This window comes from Urocampus carinirostris, chromosome 10, assembly GCF_059441175.1.
Source record: "Urocampus carinirostris isolate Australia breed hairy pipefish chromosome 10, RoL_Ucar_1.0, whole genome shotgun sequence".
Lineage (NCBI taxonomy): Eukaryota > Metazoa > Chordata > Actinopteri > Syngnathiformes > Syngnathidae > Urocampus > Urocampus carinirostris.
Window position 1 is genome coordinate 410,448 of NC_142358.1, and position 23,534 is coordinate 433,981.

General features: G+C 43.9%; 1 protein-coding gene across 1 annotated transcript in view; it reads right to left on the bottom strand.

Moving 5' to 3' along the window:
- Positions 1-6,337: 6,337 nt before the first annotated feature.
- LOC148357429 (LIM/homeobox protein Lhx1-like) overlaps positions 6,338-23,534 on the bottom strand; it is a 45,556-nt gene continuing 28,359 nt past the window's right edge. Inside the window, exons 4-6 of the mRNA XM_088346195.1 lie at positions 17,574-17,977; positions 7,840-8,005; positions 6,338-6,692 (exon numbers count right to left, since the gene is read on the bottom strand). Coding sequence (XP_088202321.1) covers positions 6,460-6,692; positions 7,840-8,005; positions 17,574-17,977 — 803 coding nt within the window. The 3' untranslated portion in view covers positions 6,338-6,459. The remainder of the gene's footprint in view (positions 6,693-7,839; positions 8,006-17,573; positions 17,978-23,534) is intronic.

Genomic DNA, 23,534 nt, shown 5'->3' on the forward strand with positions numbered 1-23,534 from the left:
CTTACTATTCAATATAGATCCCATTAGGTTCACAAACAATGTTTTTCTTTCAGACGCTTTTTTAATTTGATTCGTTCACAGTGACACATTTAATTGCAAATTTAATGTTCGATCTGATTTAATTGCGTTTTTTAAGTCGAACTCTTAAAAGAGCTCAAAAGTAGGACCTACCGTATTTTCCGCACTATAAGGCGCACCTAAAAGTCTTGTTTTTTTTCAAAAGCTGACCATGCGCCTTATAACACAGTGCGCCTTATATATGGCTCAATATTAAATTCGCAAGGTCTCGCAACTACGAGAAACAGCCGCCGACTCCATTTTTCGCGCTGTGCATACTGGGAAATATTAAACGATTGGTAGTTGCCGGGGCTCGTGTTGTATTTGTTTACTAAGTGGCAAAATGGCTACCCCATTAAACTGCTTAATTCATATTCAACAAATACAGTATTTGTCTGAATCCAGGGTTATGACTGGTGAAGATGTAAAGCACAATTTACCTTAAACAAACGCAGAATTATTCAGAATGTCACGTTAGAGAGAGAGAGAGAGCGAGAGAGAGAGAGAGAGCGAGATTCTCTTTCATACGTGCATTTGTATAAGAAAATGGCTCCTGTTAAGAGACACGCGTACAACGCCGAGTTTAAACTCAAAGCGATCAGTCACGCAGCACAACACGGCAATAGAGCGGCAGCGAGAGAGTTAAACTTAAATGAATCGATGGTACGGAAGTGGAGAAAGGATGAAGATAAGCTCCGCCAAGTAAGGAAAACTCAACAAAGTTTCCGTGGCAATAAAGCAAGATGGCCAGAGTTAGAGGAGACACTTGAACAGTGGGTTGTTCAACAAAGAGCGGCAAGCAGAAGTGTCAGTACGATAACTATACGTATGAAGGCAACAGCGCTGGCACAAAAACACCGGACGTGTTGGATGGCCCATTCACTGAGATATGGTCAATTCGAACACAGCAGAAGAAGAATTCGAGGGATTCGTCGATGAGGAGCTTATAGAGTGATCTTTGTTTTTCTTTTGTGTGTTTACGTTTTACATTTTACAGTTATTATGTTATTGCTTTGCACTCGTTGTTTTTGCACATTACGAGTGTCACTTTATTGCGATTGCACTAACGTTTCATTTAAAATAACAGTATCAGACGTTTTTTTCTTTGCGTGTTGACTAAATGGACAAAAAATAAAATGATATGTCGATGTTGTTCAAAGATGTGTCACGAAAATGCTTTACCTCAGAGAAAATAATAAAACGGCTGTTTATTTATTTTGGGAGTGAATGGAGTTGTGGAAAGCTTGTTTGTTAATAAAGTTTGACCTTTTTGAATATTTTGTTGACATTCCCTTGAGCGTGGCAACATCTAGAGGTTGCATAAAGTAACTACATTCTCTACTGTAGTCAAGTCGTCACATTTATTTACCGTAAATAGCCCTTAATCCCAAAAATGTCTCGAAGGACTGCACAGGATTACAATTACAAAATTGCACAATTACCTGATCTTAAACCAGCATGCACTTATAGCGCCTTATAATGGGGTGCGTCTTATGTATGGCATAAGTTTTAAAATATATCATTCATTGAAGGTGCGCCTTATAACATGGTGCGCCATATAGTGCGGAAAATACGGTACATATTTCTATGGATGTTTTTTGAGAGTTTTACACATTTTTCCCTTCTAGAATTAGAGCTCTAAATCTTCATCCAATAGTGACCGATTGAAATGTGGATTGACACATTGGTTAGCCAATGCAATTCCCTAAGTAATTTTACTTAGTTTTATGATTTGAATTCAAATCATACCAGAGAAGAAATGTATGAATAAGAAACCTGAAATCCATTTTTACGCGCAAGTATTACATGCAAGTATGCATAATGAATTTACACTGGTTTACAACTCTTTCACAATGTTCAAAAACTGGTGTAAAATACACCATCCATTATCTGCACCACTCATCCTTAGTAAGGTTGCAGGGGTGCTGGAGCCCATCTCCGCTGTCCTCAGGCAGTGGACAGGGGACACCCTGAACTGGTTGGCAGCCAGTACACAATGACAAGAAAACTCACTGGCTCATTCAAACCAAGGGACACTTTGGACTGACCAATTAACCTGCCATGTGTATTTTTGGAATGTTGACTGTGGTAGTGAACCCTGAACTTGTAACCTGCACCGTAGGGCTGCATGCTAACCACCCAGCCGCCGTGCTCCTCACATTATTCATTTAGTTGTTATAAATGCACATCATATTTCTCCACATATTTTAATGACATATTTACTCACTGTATTCATAAGAATGTAGCCTTTCATATCAGTTATTATTGTAGATAAGACCAATTTTTTGATTCGTCTCGTACGTGTTCAAAGAAATGTGGAATCAAAATGACATAAGAGGGAGTTCTTTTTATTGATACACAATTTCAACAAGAGACTCAGTGAATCAAAGATATGCGTGTGTCTTTATAGTTTTCAACATAGCACGTGTACCCGGTTTGGCCCCGTCCCTTTTCACGCCTGAAGGCGTGCATGCCCAGGGTTCCGTCATTATTTGAAAGTGTTTTTGAGTTTATGCCAGTTTATGTCACCTTGCCCTTTGCCGTTATCTGTTGTCCTCCTTTGAGGAGGATTGTTGAAACTAATTCGTCCTTCGAGACTTTCCCGAGATGTAAACAACATTTCTCACAACTGTAAGCAAGTCTTTCTACATTTCTTTCTAAATGTATGCAAATCTATTCTACAAATGCAAGTTTATTTTCTACAACATTATCTTTAAGGTTATCTTATCATACAACCTTGAAGATTCAGGCGTGTGCAGTTTTAATCTCTTGTACATTGAGTTTTTGTAATGTGAGTTGCCAGAATTGTCTGTTCGAGCTTCATGTTTCATTTTGCAAATTCACACTCCTTCATTCTATAAGAGAGGAGGCGAATCATTGTGTGCATTTTGGAAGAAGAATGCCCAACTGAACAATTGGTCCAGAGTGCACTCTGTTTAATTTTGATTTTTAACTTTGTAAGAAAACTCCTCAATTGAACTGTTCTCTTCAGCCTTATTTTTCTTTGTCCAAATACTTGGTCTCGTCCCAGGAGTTGAACAAGTAGCCTAGACCAACACGGGCAACAATACATTTGATAAAACCTGTGACAAATAGAGAGTGTGAGAAGAGTCCTTTTGCATTACACTCTTTAAGTGAAGTTTTATTTAACTGACCGATACTGCATTGAATTTATGTCATTTGTTATATATATATATATATAGTCATATTTATACTTCACTCACAGGTGAAGAAGTGGAGAGACTGTAAAACCTATGCACTATGCAAATCAGTGTTTCTGGCACCTTAAGAATAGTATGATAATAAGATAAGCTCAAAAAGATGAAAGTGAATCACATGTTAGTTTGCTCTACGGCATGGAGACATTTTTTTTTACTAATCTGTTTTTGTTGACAGGAATTATGGGGCTAAACAGACAGCTAGCAACATCAACGTCTATCAGTGTAGATGCTTCTCGGCGGATGCAGGTTACTGGGCCCCCCTCCTGGAGCCAGGCCTGGAGGTGGGGTCCTCTGGCGAGCGCCTGGTGGCCTGGCCTTTGCCCAGAGGGTCTGGCCGGGCACCGCCTAAAGCAGACCTGGGCACTCCGGTCCTGGAGGGCCGTATGTTCTGCATGATTTTTGAGGTTTCTCTGATCCAATACATGTGATTCCAATCACCAGTATCGTTAACGAGCACTTGCTAGCTTGCTAACGAGGTTATAATTTGTATCACCTGAGTTAAAGAAGAGCAAACTTCAAAATCTGGCAGGACGTATGGCCCTCCAGGACCGGAGTGCCCAGGTCTGGCCTAAAGGGACGACGTGGGTCCCTCTCCCCATGGGCTCACCACCAGTGGGAGGGGCCAGAGGGGTCGGGTACTTAGAGATTTGGGTAGCAGCCAAGGGAGGGGTCCTTGGCGCGACGATCCCCGGCTACAAAAACTGACTTTTGGGACATGGAATGTTACCTCTCTGGCAGGGAAGGAGCCCAAGTTAGTGTGTGAGGTTGAGAAGTTCCAACTAGATTTAGTCGGATTCACCTCCACACACGGCTTGGGCTCTAGTAACAGTCCTCTCGAGAGGGGGTTGGACTCTCTTCTACCCTGGAGTTGCCAGTGGTGAGAGGCGCAGAGCTGGTATGGGCATATCAATTGCTCCACAGCTCAGCGCCTGTACGTTGGGGTTCATCCCGGTCGACGAGAGGATAACCTCCCTCTGCCTTGGGTTGGGGGGACGGGTCCTGACTTTTGTTGTGCTTATGCACCAAATAGCAGTTCAGAGTAGCCACTCTTTTTGGAGTCCTTGGAGGATGTGCTTCGGAGCGCGCCCACTGGGGACTTCCTCGTACTGCTGTTTCAATTCACACCTCCGGCAGAACTTTGCCCATGTCCCGAGGGAGGCAAGGGACATTGAGTCCGAGTGGACCATTTTCCGCGCCTCCATTTAGGAGGCGGCTGATTGGAGCTGTGGCTGTAAGGTAGTCGGTGCCTGCTGCGGCGGCAACCCTCAGACCCGTTGGTGATCACCGGTGGTGAGGGATGCCGTCAAGCTGAAGAAAGTCTTATCGGGCATTCCTCGTGGTGAAGAGGGAGCTAAGACGAAAGTCAAAGCTCTCAATCTACTAGTCAATCTACGTTTCTACCCTCATCAATGATCATGAACTGTCGGTTATCACCGAAAGAACACAATCCCGGATACAAGTGGCTGAAATGGGTTTCCTCCGCAGGGTGTCTGGGTTCTCCCTTAGAGATAGGGTGAGAAGCTCAGTCATCCGCGAGGGACTCTGTGTAGAGCCACTGCTCCTCCGAATTGAGAGGAGCCAGTTGAGGTGGCTTGGGCATCTGCTACGAATGCCTCCTGGACGCCTACCCCGGGAGGTGTTCCGGGCATGTCCCACCCGCAGGAGGCCCCGGGGGCGACCCAGGACACCCTGGAGAGACTATGTCTCTAGGCTGGCCTGGGAACTTCTCGGGATCCCGAGGTGGCTGGGAATAGGGACGTCTTAAGGCTGCTGCCCCTGTGACCTAATGCCTGATATGCTGAAGACAATGGATGGATGGATGGATGATATGTGGAATGATGCATTTGAGTGCTTGGTGACATTGTACAGACACCGTGTCCGCACATGTCTGAGACAGGTATCTTACTGTTTCGTTGACGTTCCCAATGTAGCGCCTTATAGTCCAGTGCGCCTTATGTATGGAAAATATATGACAGAAAAACGTTTTGGGGGTGCGCCTTATAACCTGGTGCGCCTTATAGTCATAAAAATACGGTAATTACTTTTTTCTACTGTTACAAGACCATTACCATCACTGAAGGTCAAAGAAGTGTGTTACAAACGTTTTTGTGCGTCTTTATGTACGTTTTTGTGCGTCTTTACCTACGTTCTTGTGCATGCAATTATGTACGTTTTTGTATGTAATTACCGGTACTTATGTTTTCGTGTGTGTTTATAAAAGTTTTTTCTGCGTTTACATACGTTTTTGAGCAGTTTTTTTGCGTATTTACGTACATTGTTGTGAAAGTTTATGTACAGGATTATTTTTATTCTATTACATTGTGTACTGTTTATTTTTGTTGCACTTCAAGTGTAGGATTAATCGATTGCAGTTGACATGCAATAAATATTACAAGGTTTTATAACTCAACTACCTTTCTGTTCTTCGCTATTCAACTGACTTAAATACTGGTCGGAAAATTTTAAATTATTTGACATACAACAACTTATTTTTGGATTAACGGAATAGTTATCTTCTGTGGTGACTAGATACTTTTAGAATAGAGTATTTCAGTAACTAACTTAGTTACTTTTTGGAAGAAGTAGTGAGTGACTATAACTTCTAACTTTTTTTAGAGAAACCTGCTCAACACTGGTGATAACATAGCAACAAAATAATAACATGATGAATTGTTATTTTAGAAATGCATATCAAATTGGATTCCATTTGCACTAATTAGTAAAAAAGTAGCTCTCAGTTTAAAAAAGGCTCGAGACCGATGCTCTAATGCCTTTTTATATGTTATCTGTACCACCTGGGTTTATTAGTAAAGAGTTGCGGCCCTCACAGCCGCTATCTGTGTTCGATTTCCATTGCAAAAATGTTTCGCAATTTTAATCAGCTAGTATGGGCATCGTTTGGACAACAAAATATGAAGCCTGTCATTAAAAAATGTCCAATTTTGAGTATTTCTCACATTGATAAATAATAACAAATAGAAAGTTTCACAAAATGATTTTTGTTTTCCCGTATCTTGCATCCAGTCACCCAAACAGTTACCAGACAGTAGCTTCAGTCATTTCCGTGGCTGAATGTGACAAAAGATTGTTGTAAACTGCCATTCAGAGACAATAATGTTAATGGCGGGCTCGAGTTTAACACATCAGAAGGGATATTGTGCGCTGTTCCGGGGATGCTAGGCTATGGGCTCGGAGACTCCTCTGGGTGTTGAGAGTTAATATCAGAGAAGCATTGCACTTCGTAGGGTGGATGGTGCCCTGTTAGGGGATGGTCCATACCGCCAATGGGTGTGCCCTTAGGGCCGGAAGTGTTCACAAAGGGAAGATCAGATGGGGTCTCAATTAGGGAACAAGGTTGTCTCTGCAGAAAGAAGTCATAGTTTCCTGCTGGACCATAATATTCACTTTGGTATTCTGCAGAAGGTAGAAAAAAGACAATAGGTTAAAGAACAATCAGCATGTGATATTTCATCACACAATAAAACATTAAGATTAATACTTGGGTGATTCTCTGTTCGCGGGAACACTTCATGTATGCATTTGCCACACCCGAAGAATGAATACTGTTACCCCGAAAGACTGTTCCTTTTTGTTTATAAGACTCTTCTTCTGGATTACCTTACAACAACCCATTTCTCCAAATAGGCGTAGAGAAAAACAGACTGAACATTTGTTTTTCCTTTTCTTTTCATATCCATCCATTTATCCATCCGTTTTCTGCACCGCTTATCCTCAGAAGGGTCACGGGGTGTGCTGTAGCCCATCCCAGTTATCCTTGGGCAATGGGCAGAGGACACCCTGAACTGGTTGCCAGCCAGTCTCAGGGCACTCAGAAACATACAAACCATTCACTCATTCACACCCTGAGACAATTTGGACCGTCCAAATAAGATGGCATGCATGTTTTTGGAATGTGGGAGAAAACCGGAGTGCCCGAAAGGAACCCGCACAAAACCGGGGGAGAAAAAAAAAAATACATAAAAAAAAAAATACATAAAAAAAAAATATATATATATATATATATATATATATATATATATATATATATATATATATATATATATATATATATATATATATATGTATATATATAACCAGCTACCGGACTTCCTGTGCGGAGTTTGTATGTTCTCTCCGTGCTTGCGTGGGTTTCCTCCGGGCTCTCCGGTTTCCTCCCACATTCCAAAGACATGCATTTGAGGTGGACTGGCCGATCCAGATTGTCCCTAGGTGTGAATGAGCGAGCGAGTTGTCTGTCCCTGTGTGCCCTGCAATTGGCTGGCAACCAGTTCAGGGTGTCCCCTGCCCACTGCCCGATGATTGCTCGGATGGGCTCCAGCAACCCCCGCGACCCTACTGAGGATAAGCGGTGCTGCTAATGAGATATAGCTATATATTGGGATTAATATATATATATATATATATATATATTGACCAATTTTGTTCGGCAGGTCGGCTGAAGAAGCCTGACCGACTCCATGTGGCCCGCGGGCCGTAGTTTTTCCCACACCCCAAAACTCTGAACCTAAAATCGCCCCCTGCGTGAAAGAGAGAATGCCACCTCTGTAAAAGGAGAAGGGTTGGTTGGGGATGAACTCCCCGGGTTCCAAGCGGTCAACCGGCGTCCTCGTCCGCCTCGAACACCGGAAAAAAGCGTGCCGGTGTGTTCCCAGTGCACTCAACTGCTTCATCCTTCTTTCCTTAGAGCGACGGTTCTGAAACCAAACCTGCACGCACATTTGCACACAGACAATTTATACAGGCAGGGGGTGGGCTACTATTCAAAGTCGCTAGGGGGCCACATTGGCTCAAAAAATAAAATTGGCCCATTTTCGGACCAATCTGATCTTTAAATTTTACGAGCCCGTATTTCTCTAGTATCGTTTTAGTTGAATCATTGTGATGTTTTTGTAGTATTTCTGCAGTCTGATTTTTGTAGTAGTTCTGTAGTATTTTTTATAGTATTAATTTACTTTTTTTGTAGTAGAGGATCTTTTTTATAATATATCTGTAATATTTTGTGGTATGACTATAGTTGCTTTTTGGAGCATTTTTGTTGTAATAAGATGTTTTTTTGTATTATAGAATCACTGTACTTTTAGTATTACTTTAATATTTTTTTACGATTACTGTCGTTATTTTTGTAGTATTTCTGATGTCATGTTTCTGTAATAGTATTTTTGTATCAGAGTATTACTGTAGTAGTATTTTTTAAAATTCCTTTACTGTTTATTTCGTCTAAGAATAAATTGGGGGGAAGGTGTCGGAATACTTGGGACTTACATTGTTAAAATGAGAATTTAGGAGTGCCCGAAACTCTTGATTTGATGTCTGGTAAACCATAAACATAACCCAAACCCTAACACTAAAACTTTCCCTTTACCCTGACCCTAACCATAACCATAACCCTATCCCTAAAACCTAAACCTTAAACCCTAAACCTTTTTCCTTACCATAACCTTCACCCTAACCTTATACCCTGACCCTGGCTCTGAACCTGACCCTAACTTAATCCCAAATTTAAACCTAACCACAGGAACCATAATCCTAACCCTACCTGTACACAAACCCAAGCATACACAAGAAACCATAACCATAACAATAACCCTAGCACTAACGTTTACCCTTGCAATAACCCTAAACCTTACGCTAAACACCCTAACCCTAACCCTAACCCTAAAGCATAACCACAACCCTAACCCTTACCATACCCTAAAATCTAACTCAACCCCATTCCTTACCCTTATCCTTACCCGAAACTTAACCATGCCCCTGAATCCCAACGTTAACCCTAGCTCTAAACCCTAACCCTAACCTTCAACAATAACCACTAACCTAACCCCTTAATACTAAACCCTAGAGGCCATTCCTAACCCTAATACCTGATCCTAAACATAACCCTAATGGTAACTCTAATTCTAAACCTAGTTCTAACATTTAACCTTAACCCTTACCCTTACCCTTATCCTTACCCTTACCCTTACCCTTACCCTTACCCTTACCCTTACCCTTACCGTAACATTAACACTAAACCCTAACCCTAAACCAAAAAATACCTACCCTTACTCTAATCCTAACCTTAGTGCTTAAACTAAACCCACAAGCATAATCCTTACCCGAACCCTATTCCACACCCAAACCCTATTCCAAACCCGAACCCTAAACCTTTTCCCTCACCTTAATGCTAAACCATAAACCCTGACCCTAACCTTAATCTGTCCATAACCTATACAATAAACCTAATTTCTTACCCTAACCATAACACTTATTCCAAACATAAGGCTAATGCTACTCCTAGCCCTAGACCCTGAACATAATCCTAACCCTAGCCCAAACCCTAACCCTAACCCTAACACAGACCCAAACCCTTAATCTCAATCCTAACCCTAACTCTAAACTCAAACCAAATCTTCAACAGTAACCTTAAACCCTAAACCCTAATACATAACTTTAACCCAGACACTATTACAAAACCTAGCCTGACCCTAACACTAAATCTAATCCCTTACCCTAACCCTAACCCAACCAAAACCTCTTAACCCTTACACTTACCCTAACCCTTTCCCTTACTTCATTCCTAAGCGTAAACCTGACCATAACCATCACCATAACCCAAACCCTTAGCCCCTTAACCCTAAACTATAAAGTCTATTCCGAACTCTAACCCTATTCCAAACCCTAACCATATTACAAACCTTAACTCTAACCCTAATCCAAACCCCAACCCTAGCCCATGATCATAACCCTAACCGAGCCCATGATACCAACCCCTAACACTAACCTCAACCCATAACCCTAACCGTAACACTTAAACCTATACCCTCAACACTCAAGACTAATCCAAACACTAACCCTATTCTATACTTTAAGTCTAACCCTAACCCTAGCCCATGATCATAACCCTAACCCTTGCCCACGATCCTAACCCCTAACCCTAGCCCCATGCCCCATGGGCCTTAACCCTAAACCCTCAGGTTTATTCCTAACCCTAACACTATTCCAAACTTGAACTCCTCCACTTGGGGCAAGACCTCTTCCCCGACCCGGAGGGAGCATACCACCCTTTTTCGACAGAGTACCATGGCCTCGGACTTGGAGGTGCTGATCCTCATCCAGGCCGCTTCACACTCGGCTGCGAATCGCTCCAGCGAGAGCTGAAGATCACGGCCTGAGGAAGCCAACAGCACCACGTCATCTGCAAAAAGCAGTGACGCAATGCTGAGGCACCCAAACCGGACTCCATCCCCGCCAAGGCTGCGCCTAGAAATTCTGTCCATAAAAGTTATGAACAGAATCGGTGACAAAGGGCAGCTCTGGCGGAGCCCAACCCTCACCGGGAACGAATCCGACTTACTGCCGGCAATGCGGACCAGACTATGGCACCGGGCATACAGGGACCGCACAGCCTGGGTTAAACTGTGCGGTACCCCATACTCCCGAAGCACCCCCCACAGGGCCTCCCGAGGAACATGGTCGAATGCCTTCTCCAAGTCCACAAAACACATGTAGACCGGACAGGCAAACTCCCATGCACCCTCAAAGACCCTGCAGAGTGTATAGAGCTGGTCCAGTGTTCCACGGCCAGGACGAAAACCACACTGTGACTCCTGAATCCGAGATTCGACTTCCTGGCGGACCCTCCTCTCCAGTACCCCTGAATAGACCTTACCAGGGAAGCTGAGAAGTGTGATTCCCCTGTAGTTGGAACACAGTCTCCGGTCCCCCTTCTTAAAGACGGGAACCACGACCCCAGTCTGCCAGTCCAGAGGCACTGTCCCCGATGTCCACGCGATGTTGCAGAGGCGTGTCAACCATGACACGCCCATAACATCCAGAGCCCTAATGAACTCCGGGCGGATCTCATCGACCCCCGGGGCCCTGCCACCGAGGAGTTTTTTGACCACCTCGGTGACTTCAACCCCAGTGATACGAGAGCCCAACCCAGCGTCCTCAGGCTCTGGTTCCCCAGAGGAAGACGTGTCGGTGGGATTGAGGAGGTCTTCGAAGTACTCGGCCCAAAGATTCACAATGTCCCGGGTCGAGGTCAGCAGCGCCCCATCGGCACTATACACATTATCGATGGCACACCGCTTCCCCCGCCCCTCCCCCCCCCAAGACGCCGGATGGTGGACCAGAATTTCCCCGAAGCCGTTCGGAAGTCGGCTTCCATGGCCTCGCCAAACTCCTCCCATGCCCGAGTTTTTGCCTCGACAACCGCCGAAGCCGCATTCCGCTTGGCCAGCCGATACCTGCCAGCTGCTTCCAGAGTCCCACAGGCCAGGAAGGCCCTATAAGACTCCTTCTTCAGCTTGACGGCATCCATCACCGCCGGTGACCACCAACGGGTCTGAGGGTTGCCGCCGCGGCAGGCACCGACTACCTTACGACCAGCTCCGATCAGCCGCTTCGACAATGGAGGCGCAGAACATGGTCCACTCGGACTCAATGTCCCCCGCCTCCCTCGGGACATGGGCAAAGTTCTGCCGGAGGTGTGAATTGAAACTTCTTCTGACAGGAGATTCTGCCAGCCGTTCCTAACAGACCCTCACAATACGCTTGGGTCTGCCGGGTCGGGCCGGCATCTTCCCCCACCATTGAAGCCAACTCACCACCAGGTGGTGATCAGTTGACAGCTCCGCCCCTCTCTTCACCCGAGTGTCCAGAACATGCGGCCGCAGGTCCAACGAAACGACGACAAAGTCGATCATCGAACTACGGCCTAGGGTGTCCTGGTGCCAAGTGCAAATATGGACACCCTTATGTCTGAACATGGTGTTCATTATGGACAAACCATGACGTGCACAGAAGTCCAATAACGAAACACCACTCAGGTTAAGGTCAGGGGGGCCGTTCTTCCCAATCACGGCCCTCCAGGTCTCACTGTCATTGCCCACGTGAGCGTTGAAGTCTCCCAGCAGTACGAGGGAGTCCCCAGGGGGCGCGCTCTCCAGCACATCCTCTAAGAACTCCAAGAAGGGTGGGTACTCCAAACTGCTATTTGGTGCATAAGCACAAACAACAGTCAGGACCCGTCCCCCCACCCGAAGGCGGCGGGAGGCTACCCTCTCGTCTACTGGGGTGAACCCCAACGTACAGGGGCCGAGCCGTGGAGAAACTAATATGCCCACAGCGCCTCTCACCACGGGCGACTCCAGAGTGGAAGAGAGTCCAACCCCTCTCAAAGGACTGGTACCAGAGGCCAAGCCGTGCGTGGAGGTGAGTCCAACTATATCTAGTCGGAATTTCTCAACCTCACGCACCAACTCGGGCTCCTTCCCTGCCAGAGAGGTAAAGCTCCATGTCCCAAAAGCCAGTTTCTGTAGCCGGGGATCGTCGCACCAAGGACCCCTCCCTTGGCCGCTACCCAGCTCTCTGCGCACCCGAACCCTTTTGCCCCTCCTACAGGTGGTGAGCCCATGGGAAGAGGGTCCCACGTCGTCCCTTCGGGCTGTGCCCGGCCGGCCCCCGTGGGTAAGGGTCCGGCCACCAGGCGCTCGCCAGCGGAACCCACCTAAAGGCCTGGCTCCAGATGGGGGCCCCAGTAACCCGCGTCCGGGCGAGGGAAATTGAGGACCGACGTTTTGTCTCATCATAAGGGGTCATAAACCTACACATTAACCCTTAACCTAAACCCTGACAACTCTTACTTTCCCCTAATCATACCCCTTACCCTAAACCTTAATAGTACAAACCCGAACCCCGAACACTTCCCATAACACTAACCCTAACCCCGAACCCCCTAACTGTAAAACCTAGTACAAACCCGAACCCCGAACACTTCCCATAACACTAACCCAATCCCCGAACCCCCTAACTGTTAATCCTAACCCTAACCTGAACCATTTACCCTATTCTTAACCTGGAACCATAACCTCATACCAAACCCTAACCTTTTTCCCTCCCTAACGCTAATACTAACCCTTACTCTAACATTAACCTTAACCCTAACCTTAACCCTAACCTTAACCCTAATCCTAAACCCTAACCCAAACCTTAACTTGCCCTAACCTTAACCCTAACCCTAGTTAACCCTAACCAAAAACCTAACCCTAACCATAACTCTAACAAACTACCTGATTAAACAAAGAATCACTCCTACCACAGAAAACTGTATTTATGTCATAAAATGTAAACACTGTGACATTAAATATGTAGGAGAGACAGGAAATTCTATCAGATGTAGACTAGCACAACACATTTACAACATTAGGAACCTTAGACAAATTAATACACATCTTGTTGCACACTTCATTCATCATGGGATACAAGCTTTAGAAATATCGGGCCTTCAAACAAATAGCAATTGGACACAAAAAGAAAGACGCTTAGCAGAAAAAGACTGGATAAAAAAACTAAACACTCTCTTTCCTAATGGACTAAACGAACGCAGGTAAGACACACAAAAAAACACTATATTTTCCTGTATGGCGAGTGCTAAAAAATTGGTTTCCCGGGGACCCCCAGAAAAAATTTTTTTTGGGGGACCTTGGGAAAGCAATATTGTTTCAAAAACCTAACCCTAACCCTCTAACCCTAACCCTAACCCTCTAACTCTAACCCTAACCCTCTAACCCTAACCCTAACCCTCTAACTCTAACCCTAACCCTCTAACCCTAACCCTCTAACCCTAACCCTCTAACCCTAACCCTCTAACCCTAACCCTCTAACCCTAACCCTCTAAACCCTAACCCCTAACCCCTAACCCCTAACCCTAACGGACTAAAGGAACGCAGGTAAGACACACAAAAAAAACGCTATATTTTCCTGTATGGCGAGTGCTAAAAAATTGGTTTCCCAAGGACCCCCAGAAGAATTTTTTTTGGGGGACCTTGGGAAAGCAATATTGTTTCAAAAATCTAACCTATAACCTATACCCTAACCCTAACCCTAACCCTAATCATAACAATAACCCTACACCTACATTCCAAACCCTATTCCTAAACTAATTCCTAACCCTATTCTTAGCCCTGACCTTAACCACAACCCCAACCATAGCCATTCCCTAACTTTAACTAGAAGCCTAACCGTAAACCCCAAACCCTATTCCTAATCCAAACCTTTAACTCTAACCTACACCCTTCGGAAATTCGCGAGCGGGTGGCAGCGCGAAAAAATTTTGCGCTGTTCAATTCTTGAGAGCGCGTGGACACAGCCTTTCACGAGTTTATCGAGGCTGGACCGCGGCCGTAGACTTCTGGCCGTGAAGCAGATGTCGTTGGGCGCTGTTGGACGTTTTAAGACCGCCATATAGACGAGATAGAGCAGTGCTTTACTCGCGGTCGGAAATTTTCACGTGGTTGGCCGCGTTCAAAACTTTTGAGCTGCTCAAAAGTTTGAGCACGTGTTAAACCGCGTGCCGCACACGTGGTCAACACGAGATAATGACGCGGAAATGACGCGGATTGACGTGCTCTGGCCGCGGCCAGGGCGTAGTTACACATGGGTAGGACGGGAAATTTCAGCGGGTAATCGTGGGCGGAGCATGGTAATAGCATGTTCTGCGCCTGTATCGCGGTGTTACTACGTGAAATTAGCGTGTTACGCGTGTGACAGTCAAACGCCTTTCTCCACGTATATACAGCGCGATTTGCCGAGCACACCATTGTGCTCGTGACGTCGAGGGGGTGAACATGGATCACCGTCAGCGTAGTTTCTCTTCATTTCGAATAAATCTTTCGGTGCATTAACAATGGTCGTAGCAAGGCTTTGAAGCCAAGTCCTTAGCTTGGCCTTTTGGCCGAGAGTAAGAGTCCCGGCTCCTACGCTTTGTAACGTGTTATGAACTGATCGATAATGAAGAATTAGAAAAATAGATAATACAATTACCCTTAATAAACCCCTCCCCGTCACCGTAGTGATCTCGTCTTAACCCATATTTATATCTTGACATTTCTTTTCAAGATAATAAAATAAATATGATGCCATAGCTTGAAATCTTGATATTCACGGGACTGTGTCTAGAGCGTTTATGATATCTACAGCCCGATAAATACATTCCTGCCGAGAATTGCGTACGTAGGAGTCGGATTTGGGCACAACACCGGCTCGGGAGCTTTTATACCCGTGGTCCACACAAGAAAATGACGCAGAAATGACGCGATGAGGAAGCGGAACAGTCGCCGGCGTCTTTTTTCCGGCCATACCACAGACGAACGGCGGGTTGTCAAATTTTGCGCATTTTCCATCCCGGGCAACCACGGGCAAAAAAAAAACGCAAAATTTTAGCCGTGATTCAGCCGCAAATGTCTGTGTGACCGGCCCCTTACCCTATCAAGCAGAAATGCCTTGATCTATAAGTAATTTATAAAATCCACATTTAGAAGATTGGTCACTTATTTTGCTAATTATGACTGACTGAATGAATGAATGAATGAATGAGCACAAGAAAGCACAAAAAATACAAACTGTCCCTTTAAGTGCAATTCACACTTAAACAATTCATCGACTTCTGATTGAGTTTTACATTATTATTTTTATTTTTTTTTTCCGAAGATGTTATTTTGGAAACAATTATTTCAAAAGATATTTAAGACATTTTTATCAGTGCTTTTTTTGTTGGGAAACCCCGTCTGGCCCCACCTCACCCAGACACTAGCTCCAGTGGCCCTCATCTTTTTGAGACCCCTTGATGCAGAATGAATACAAAGATATTTTGTGTTTATTTATTTTACCAAATATACAAGGATCAAATTACAGTTATATTTAGTTAAAATGTGGATTACTTTGCAAGACGAAAATGTAATTCAAAATTATATTTAGGTACACATACATAATGCAACGATAGACTAATTGTATCTGTCGTATATTCAACAACTGCAATAGACACAGAGAGATGAGGAACACACGCGACGTGCGAATGGATCATGGTAATGTCTATATGTGTTGTGCAGATAGTACAGATTACATGTTTTTCACACTGTGTTGCAGGTGAAAGCACTCTTTCTATAATATATCTCCTTCAATGTAGAACTATTTTTTTTAAATTGGCGCGAGCCTGCAGTTTCGTGATGCGGTTTACATGTGTGCGTAGTAGTGCGCTCGTGATGTATTTTGCAGTTGAAACCCTAACCCTAAATCCTAACCCTAAACCCTCATTCAATTCGTGGACTGAGCAATTAGGAAAAAAAAACACTGGACCGTGTGTACAGTAAGATCAAACATCTAGTTGGATCTGGCCATCTCTGTCTGTCCCTCACCCCCTCATACACCCCCCTCGGGAGGAAATAAAAGCCTATGCAACAAGAACAGTACAAACATCTTCTTTGGACCTTTATCTCTTTGTTATCTTTGCCCTCACTGTAAAATGTGGCATGGAGTGCCACGTCCAATTTCGTCACAATATATTCAACCCATGTTGTAACAATGACAATAAAGGTATATTGGATTCTATTCTATTCTAAACCATATTCCTAACAGTTACCCTTACTCTAATCCTATTCCAAACCCTAACCTCTTCCAACCCTAACCCTAAACCTAAACCGAACCCCCTATTCCCTAACCCCCTAACCCTAATTGTTAGGACTAACATCTAACTTGTCTGCTATGTGAAAGAGAAAGTTTTATTTTTGCTCAATAAACCATACTATGTGTTTAAAATGTGAGCAGTTTTTGTAGGACTACAAGCAACTAACTGACCTCGGTTTTCTTCAATTCTTTTTCAATGTTACATGCTACTGCGATTTGCTAATGGTTACTTGCTAATAGCTATATGCTAACGACCACATGCTAATGACTACATGCTAATGAATACATCCAAATGAGTACATGCAGATGACTACATGCTAACGACTATATGCTGACGACTACATGATAACGCTACATGCTAATGGCTACATGCTAACCAGTAAATGCTAATGATTACATGCGGACGACTACATGCTAATGCTACATGCTAATGGATACATGCTAAAGGCTACATACTAACAGGCTACAGCTAACAAGTAGTTGCTAATGACAACAAGCTAACGGCTACAAGCTGGTTCTCTCGCAAGCCTCACCTCCCTTCTCACTGGTAAAGTTTTTTTTTGCCGTTTAAATAAACGTCTCTTCTAGTGGTGTTAGACCACATCCCTTGAGTTTCGCGTTTGGGTTTGTCTGACACCTCGTAATATAATGTAATGTAATGTAAATGCATTTCTATAGCGCTTTTCAAGTCAATGAAGACCTCCCAAAGCGCTTCACAATGACAATAGTCCGGAAGATACCGTATCATTCAAAACTATTTGACTAGCTCGGTGTGTTTTTATCGGTTTTAATTTTTTAAATGATAAACCAAAAAAGGCTGTTTCCTCTCACCTGAATAACCCTCATGTTTAGTCCAGTTTCCTGTGCCAGTTGCTCCCTGATGTGTCTACTCGGTTTGGGAGTTGCAGCAAACGCAGCCTTGAGCCTCTCCAGCTGTTTTGCTTTAATGGTCGTTCGCGGGCCTCGTCGCTTCCCGCCCTCGTTCTGCTCCTCGTTTTCGTTATTGACACTTTCTTTATTCAAGAGGGTGGCTGTCGAGAGGGCAGCCGTCGAGAAGGCGGCCGTCGAGAGGGCAGCCGTCGAGAGGGCGGCCGTCGAGAGGGCGGCCGTCGAGAGGGCGGCCGTCGAGAGGGCGGCCGTCGAAAGGGCAGCCATCTCCGTTTTCTTTAGAACTAACTCGTCCTGCAGAGGGTTTTGCCATTCCGGGGATAAACTCAGCTCGCTGCATGTTGTTACTGTACGCACGTTGTAACATAGGGTCAATGGACTGCATTTATATAGCACTTTAACCAGTCACTCAAGATCTTCAAAGCACTTTATACTTTACCAATTCACACACACATAGATATTAAACAATAAAAATATCAAAGTTCTTAGCGTGCTGGAGATGCAGTATAGAACTAAGAAGAGGAAGTGGAATTCTTCTTCGGGGTGTATGCTGGGTGACCTCTCACAGTGCCTCCACACGCCGGTAGCGACGGAAAAAAGCACTACAGTAATGTCCTGTACTCAGAAAAAGGTGCACACAATACAAAATCTAACTTACAGCAATGTACGGATATTTTTCGAAATCCCGAAAAAAAACGTTCGTATCTACTGTTTTTCGTAAGTCAAACGGTCGTTAGTAGGGGAGCGTCTGTATGTGGGGGAGGAAATCCATACCCCCCAAAAAACTGCCTAATTTTGTCTGGGGGCCCCATGCTAGAAAAAAAGAGAGCAAGAAAGAATTAGAGTGAGAGAGAGTGAGAATGAGAAAGAACAAAGGAGACAGAATAATAAGAAGAAATAGAGACAGAAAGGGGAAATGGGAAAGAGAAATAGAGGGATGAACAATGGTAAGAGAAAGGGAGGAAAAAGGAGAGATGAAATTAATGAAAAAGGAAGAAAGAGATGGAAAAAGAAAGAAAGAAAGAAAGAAAGAAAGAAAGAAAGAAAGAAAGAAAGAAAGAAAGAAAGAAAGAAAGAAAGAAAGAAAGAAAGAAAGAAAGAAAGAAAAAGTGAAATATAGTGACAAAAAAGATACAAAGGGGAAGAGATAAAGAGAGATAAGGAAAGAAAATTAAGGAGGGAAGTGAAAAGAGAGAAATATTTAAAGAGAGGATGAGAGAGAGCGTAAAAGAGAGAAAGATAAATTAACATCCATCCATCCATTTTCTGCACCGCTTATCCTTAGTAGCGCCCCAGGGGTGCTGAGGGCAATCCCAGCAATTTTCGGGCAGTAGTGGAAAGTGGGCAAGGGACAATCTGAAATGATTGCCAGCCGGTCGCAGGACACACAGAGACAGACAACTCACTTGCTCATTCACACCTAGGGACAATTTGGACCAGCCAATTTACATGACATTCATGTTTTTGGAATGTGGGAGGAAACCAGAGTGTCCAAAGGAAAGCCACCTGGAAGAAACCCACCTGGAAGAAAAACACCCTAAAACAGGAAGAAGATGCAAACTCCACACAGGAAGGCTGGTAGCTGGATTTTAACACTTGACCTCAGAACTGTGTCACGGACACGCTAACCACCCAGATGCAGTGCTGCCCGATAAATTAAAAAAGAGAAAAAAAAAGAGAAAGAGGTTGAGAAAGAAAGAGAAATAAGGTGCACAAGAAAGAGACAGAAAGAGAAAAAGAGAGTGGAACGAGAGATAAAAGAGAGTGAAAAAAGAGAGAAAAAGAAGAAGATAAAAAACAAAGAGAGAAAAAGAGAGGGAGACAAAAAAGAGAGAGAAAAACAGAGGAAATAAAGCGAGAATGAAAAGAAAGAAAGAGGGAAATAAAGCGAGAGTGAAAAGAAAGAAAGAGGGAAATAAAGCTCCAGTTGCTTTGTGTGTGGCGCCTGGCTTTGGCGACATCAAGTGGACGTATTTAAAACTATAGCAATTTCTTCTCTTGTCCTTTTCAGTGTTGTCTGATGTGGCTCGCGGTCCGCATGCCTGACACCTGTGTCTTAAATTATTCAGTGTAGGGGGGAAATGGTAGATGGTGAATGGACTGCATTTATTTAGCGCATTGACCAGTCACTGAAGACCTCCAAAATGCTTCACAATTCACTTCACACTTTACCAATTCAGACACACTCACACACACACACACACACACACAAAGACACACACACACACAAACACTCACACACAATAAAATTCAAAACTTAAGTTATAGAAATTGTCCTAAAAGAAGGAGCCAAGCCCGACAACACCATCGAGTGGCGGGAATTTTGTGTTGCTCACGTCGTCGCGTCTACGAGATTGTTTCAGATTCCTACTTTAGCAGAATTCTGGATTGAGACTTTTATTATTGAAAAGTTTCGGGTAAGTATCTCGGACGATTGGCGCACAATTGTTTTACAGTCGGAAGCTGCTGCCGATCGTTGTTGAAGGATATCCCCTCCCACGGCTGCTAGGACGCTCTTGGCATCCGACGCTTACAAGTGAGTATGGGTTGCTGTAAAGGTTGCTCCCGTGTCCGTAGGCAGGTTGCCCTTCTAGAGGGACGTGTCCGTGAGCTAGAGCAGTTTAAACGGAAAATGTTAGGTGCCTCGGACACCACTGCTAGCGTGGGTTGTAGCGAACCTGCTAGTCCGGTTAGCATTAGCCCTAAACGGCATGCTAATCGCGGTGAGCCAATTCAGACGCATAACAAGTTCAGCCCCCTAGCTAGTCCCACTCCACCCCGGTCTACTGGCTCCCGCACCCTAGTTATAGGTGACTCCATCACCCGTATCATAAAGCTTAGCACCCCAGCCACGGTTATGTGTATTTCTGGGGCCAGAGCACCCGACATTGAGGCTAATTTGAGGGAGCTGACGAGCAAACCTAGACACCAGGACAGGGCTAGCTACACCGATATAGTCATTCACGTCGGCTCCAATGATACTAGAATGAGACAATCTGAGATTACAAAGAAAAATATTGCTAGGACCTGTAATCTCGCCAGAAAGATGAGTCGGCATCGAGTAATTGTCTCTGGCCCCTTGCCTGCGAGAGGCAATGATGAGATGTTTAGCAGACTAGTCTCGCTAAACCGATGGCTGGCAAGTTTTTGCAATCAGAAGGGATTTAGGTTTGTGGATAACTGGCCTGCTTTCTGGGGCCGACCTGACCTGCTGAGGAGAGACGGCCTTCACCCTAACTGGGAAGGTGCTCTCACTCTTTCTAAAAATATAGATTACTGTTTAAGCCTTCCATGACAGGATACACTAGTGCAGGCCAGGTCACAGGTGATTAGTGAACCTGTTACCATGGGTGTGGAGTCTGTAACGCTAGAGCTAACTAGCGCTATGCTAGATTCATGCAATTCACATAGTTTTTGTAGTTTAGAGTGTTCTACTGACTGCACCATACACCCTGATTTATACTATTCTATAGCATCTTCTTCTGTGCCTCTTACCTCTGTTTCTCCCTTGTTAGGTGAGGAGGGAGAAGAAATAACATTATTTTCTACCAATAGTCATCCTGCTACTCCACCTGTCAACAATATTCCTGTGGTATGGAATTCGGGCCGCATCTGCCGTCATGCAAGGCACAAGACCCGGGACCGGCAGTCGAATCCTGTGGTGGTTACCACTAAGGTGCAAAACTCGCGAAAGGTTTCAGCTCAGTCCACAGTGCTGAAGCTTGGCCTTCTTAATATTAGATCACTAGCCTCCAAAGCTTTACTTGTTAATGACCTTATTAATGAACACAAACTTAACCTTATTGGCCTTTGTGAGACCTGGTTGAAACCAAATGAGTTTGTAGTGTTAAATGAGGCTTCTCCCCCTAACTTTGTGAGTGTGCACTTGGCACGACCATGCAAAAAAGGTGGAGGTGTTGCTCTTATATCGGAAAATAGGTTGAAATTTACTTCTAATACCCCTACTAGTTTTAAAACTAGTATGTCACTTGTTATGAGGTCCTTAATGTCAACACCAATTGTAGGAGAAATTGTAGGTTCGATAATCTTTTAAGTCTTCTTTCGTGATTGAATTAAGTACATCGGGAACCAGCCATGAGGGGGAGCCTTTTATTTCGTCATCCCAAAAGAACTCAGAGAACTCCAAACATAACAATGCTTTTATAGCTTCAGCCCAAAAGGCGGCCCTAGTCCTCAGTAATCAACACGGACATGTTGTTCGTACCCTTATTAGGACATGTTGTTGCCTCAGTTTGCTCAGAGAGTCCTTGAAGAAAGGCCTTGTAGGTCTCATGCCCATTTTGGTAAACTCGACTATCTTGTCAAGGATCTTCTCGAATGATGTCAACATTCCCTCACTACTGTAAGCAACGTAAGCAGGTTTTTCTACATTTCTAAATGTATGCAACTCTATTCTACAAATGCGAGTCTATTTTCCACAACACAATTTATGTAGTTGTTGTGTATCGCCCACCTGGACCATACTCAAATTTTTTGGAAGAATTTTCTGATTTGTTAACAGACTTAGTTACGTATGCGGACAATGTTGTAACTATTGGTGATTTTAATGTTCACATAAACTCCCCATCAAATTCACTTGCAATTGCATTTAAGTCACTGATGGATACATTTGGTTTCAATCAAATAGTTGATGTGCCAACTCATAAAGATGGGAACACTCTAGATCTTGTCCTGACCCGTGGCGTAGTAGCCTCAAATGTTACAGTGTTACCGTATCCTAATGCCATCTCTGATCACTATTTTATTAAATGTGAGGTGTTGTTTAATGTTTACTGTGATAAGGAAAATATAGGCTTTAGCAATCGCAATGTCCGCCCTAAAACGGTGTTAGCCTTAAAAGAATTATTACCTACGGTAACTGCAGCCTTCCCTTCGTACACTGGGTCTGTTGACTCACTTACAAACAACTTCAATACTGCTTTGGTAAATGTTCTTGATTCTGTGGCGCCCCTAAAGTATAAATTCCGACCCAAGAAGAATACACCTTGGTTTACTGAAGAAACTAGGTTACTCAAACAAAGTTGCAGAAAAATTGAACGAAAATGGCGCACTACTAAGCTGGAGGTTTTTCGACTGGCCTGGTGTGACAGTTTGCTGAAATATAAAGTAGCTCTTGCCTCAGCTAAAGCTTTGTATTTCTCTAAGATTATTGTTGAACATAAGAATAATCCAAAATTTTTATTTGACACAGTGGCGAAACTTACCAGACAACAACTTAACCCAAATGGTTGCACTCATTCTGCTAATGACATTATGGAATTTTTTAATAAAAAGATTCAACTAATCAGAAATGAAATTTTAAATGAACGCTCTGTTTCCTCCTCCTATATCAAAGATGTGGAGGTGCTAGGTATGGACTGTGTCAGCGGTTGTTTAGAAACATTCTCCAGTTTCAATGAATTGTCCCTTGATAATCTAACACAGATGGTCAGTAGGGCCAAGCAAACTACGTGCCTGCTTGATCCGTTTCCAGCTTCACTGGTGAAGGATCTGTTTGAGATCTTAGGACCATCAGTTTTAAATATTATTAATATATCGCTATCTTCGGGTATTGTTCCTATAGCCTTCAAGTCTGCCGTCATTAAACCCACGCTTAAGCGTCCTAACCTTGACCCAGAAAGCCTAGGTAATTATAGGCCAGTGTCAAACCTGCCATTTCTTGCGAAATTACTTGAAAAGGTCGTTGCACAGCAGCTAAATGACTTCATGTCAGAAAATAACCTTTTTGAAACTGTCCAGTCAGCATTTAGAGCAAATCATTCTACAGAGACAGCCCTTGCAAAAGTAACCAATGATCTCCTTTTAACAATAGATTCTGGTGCCTCATCAATGTTACTGCTGCTGGATCTCAGCGCTGCTTTTGATACGGTCGACCACAACATA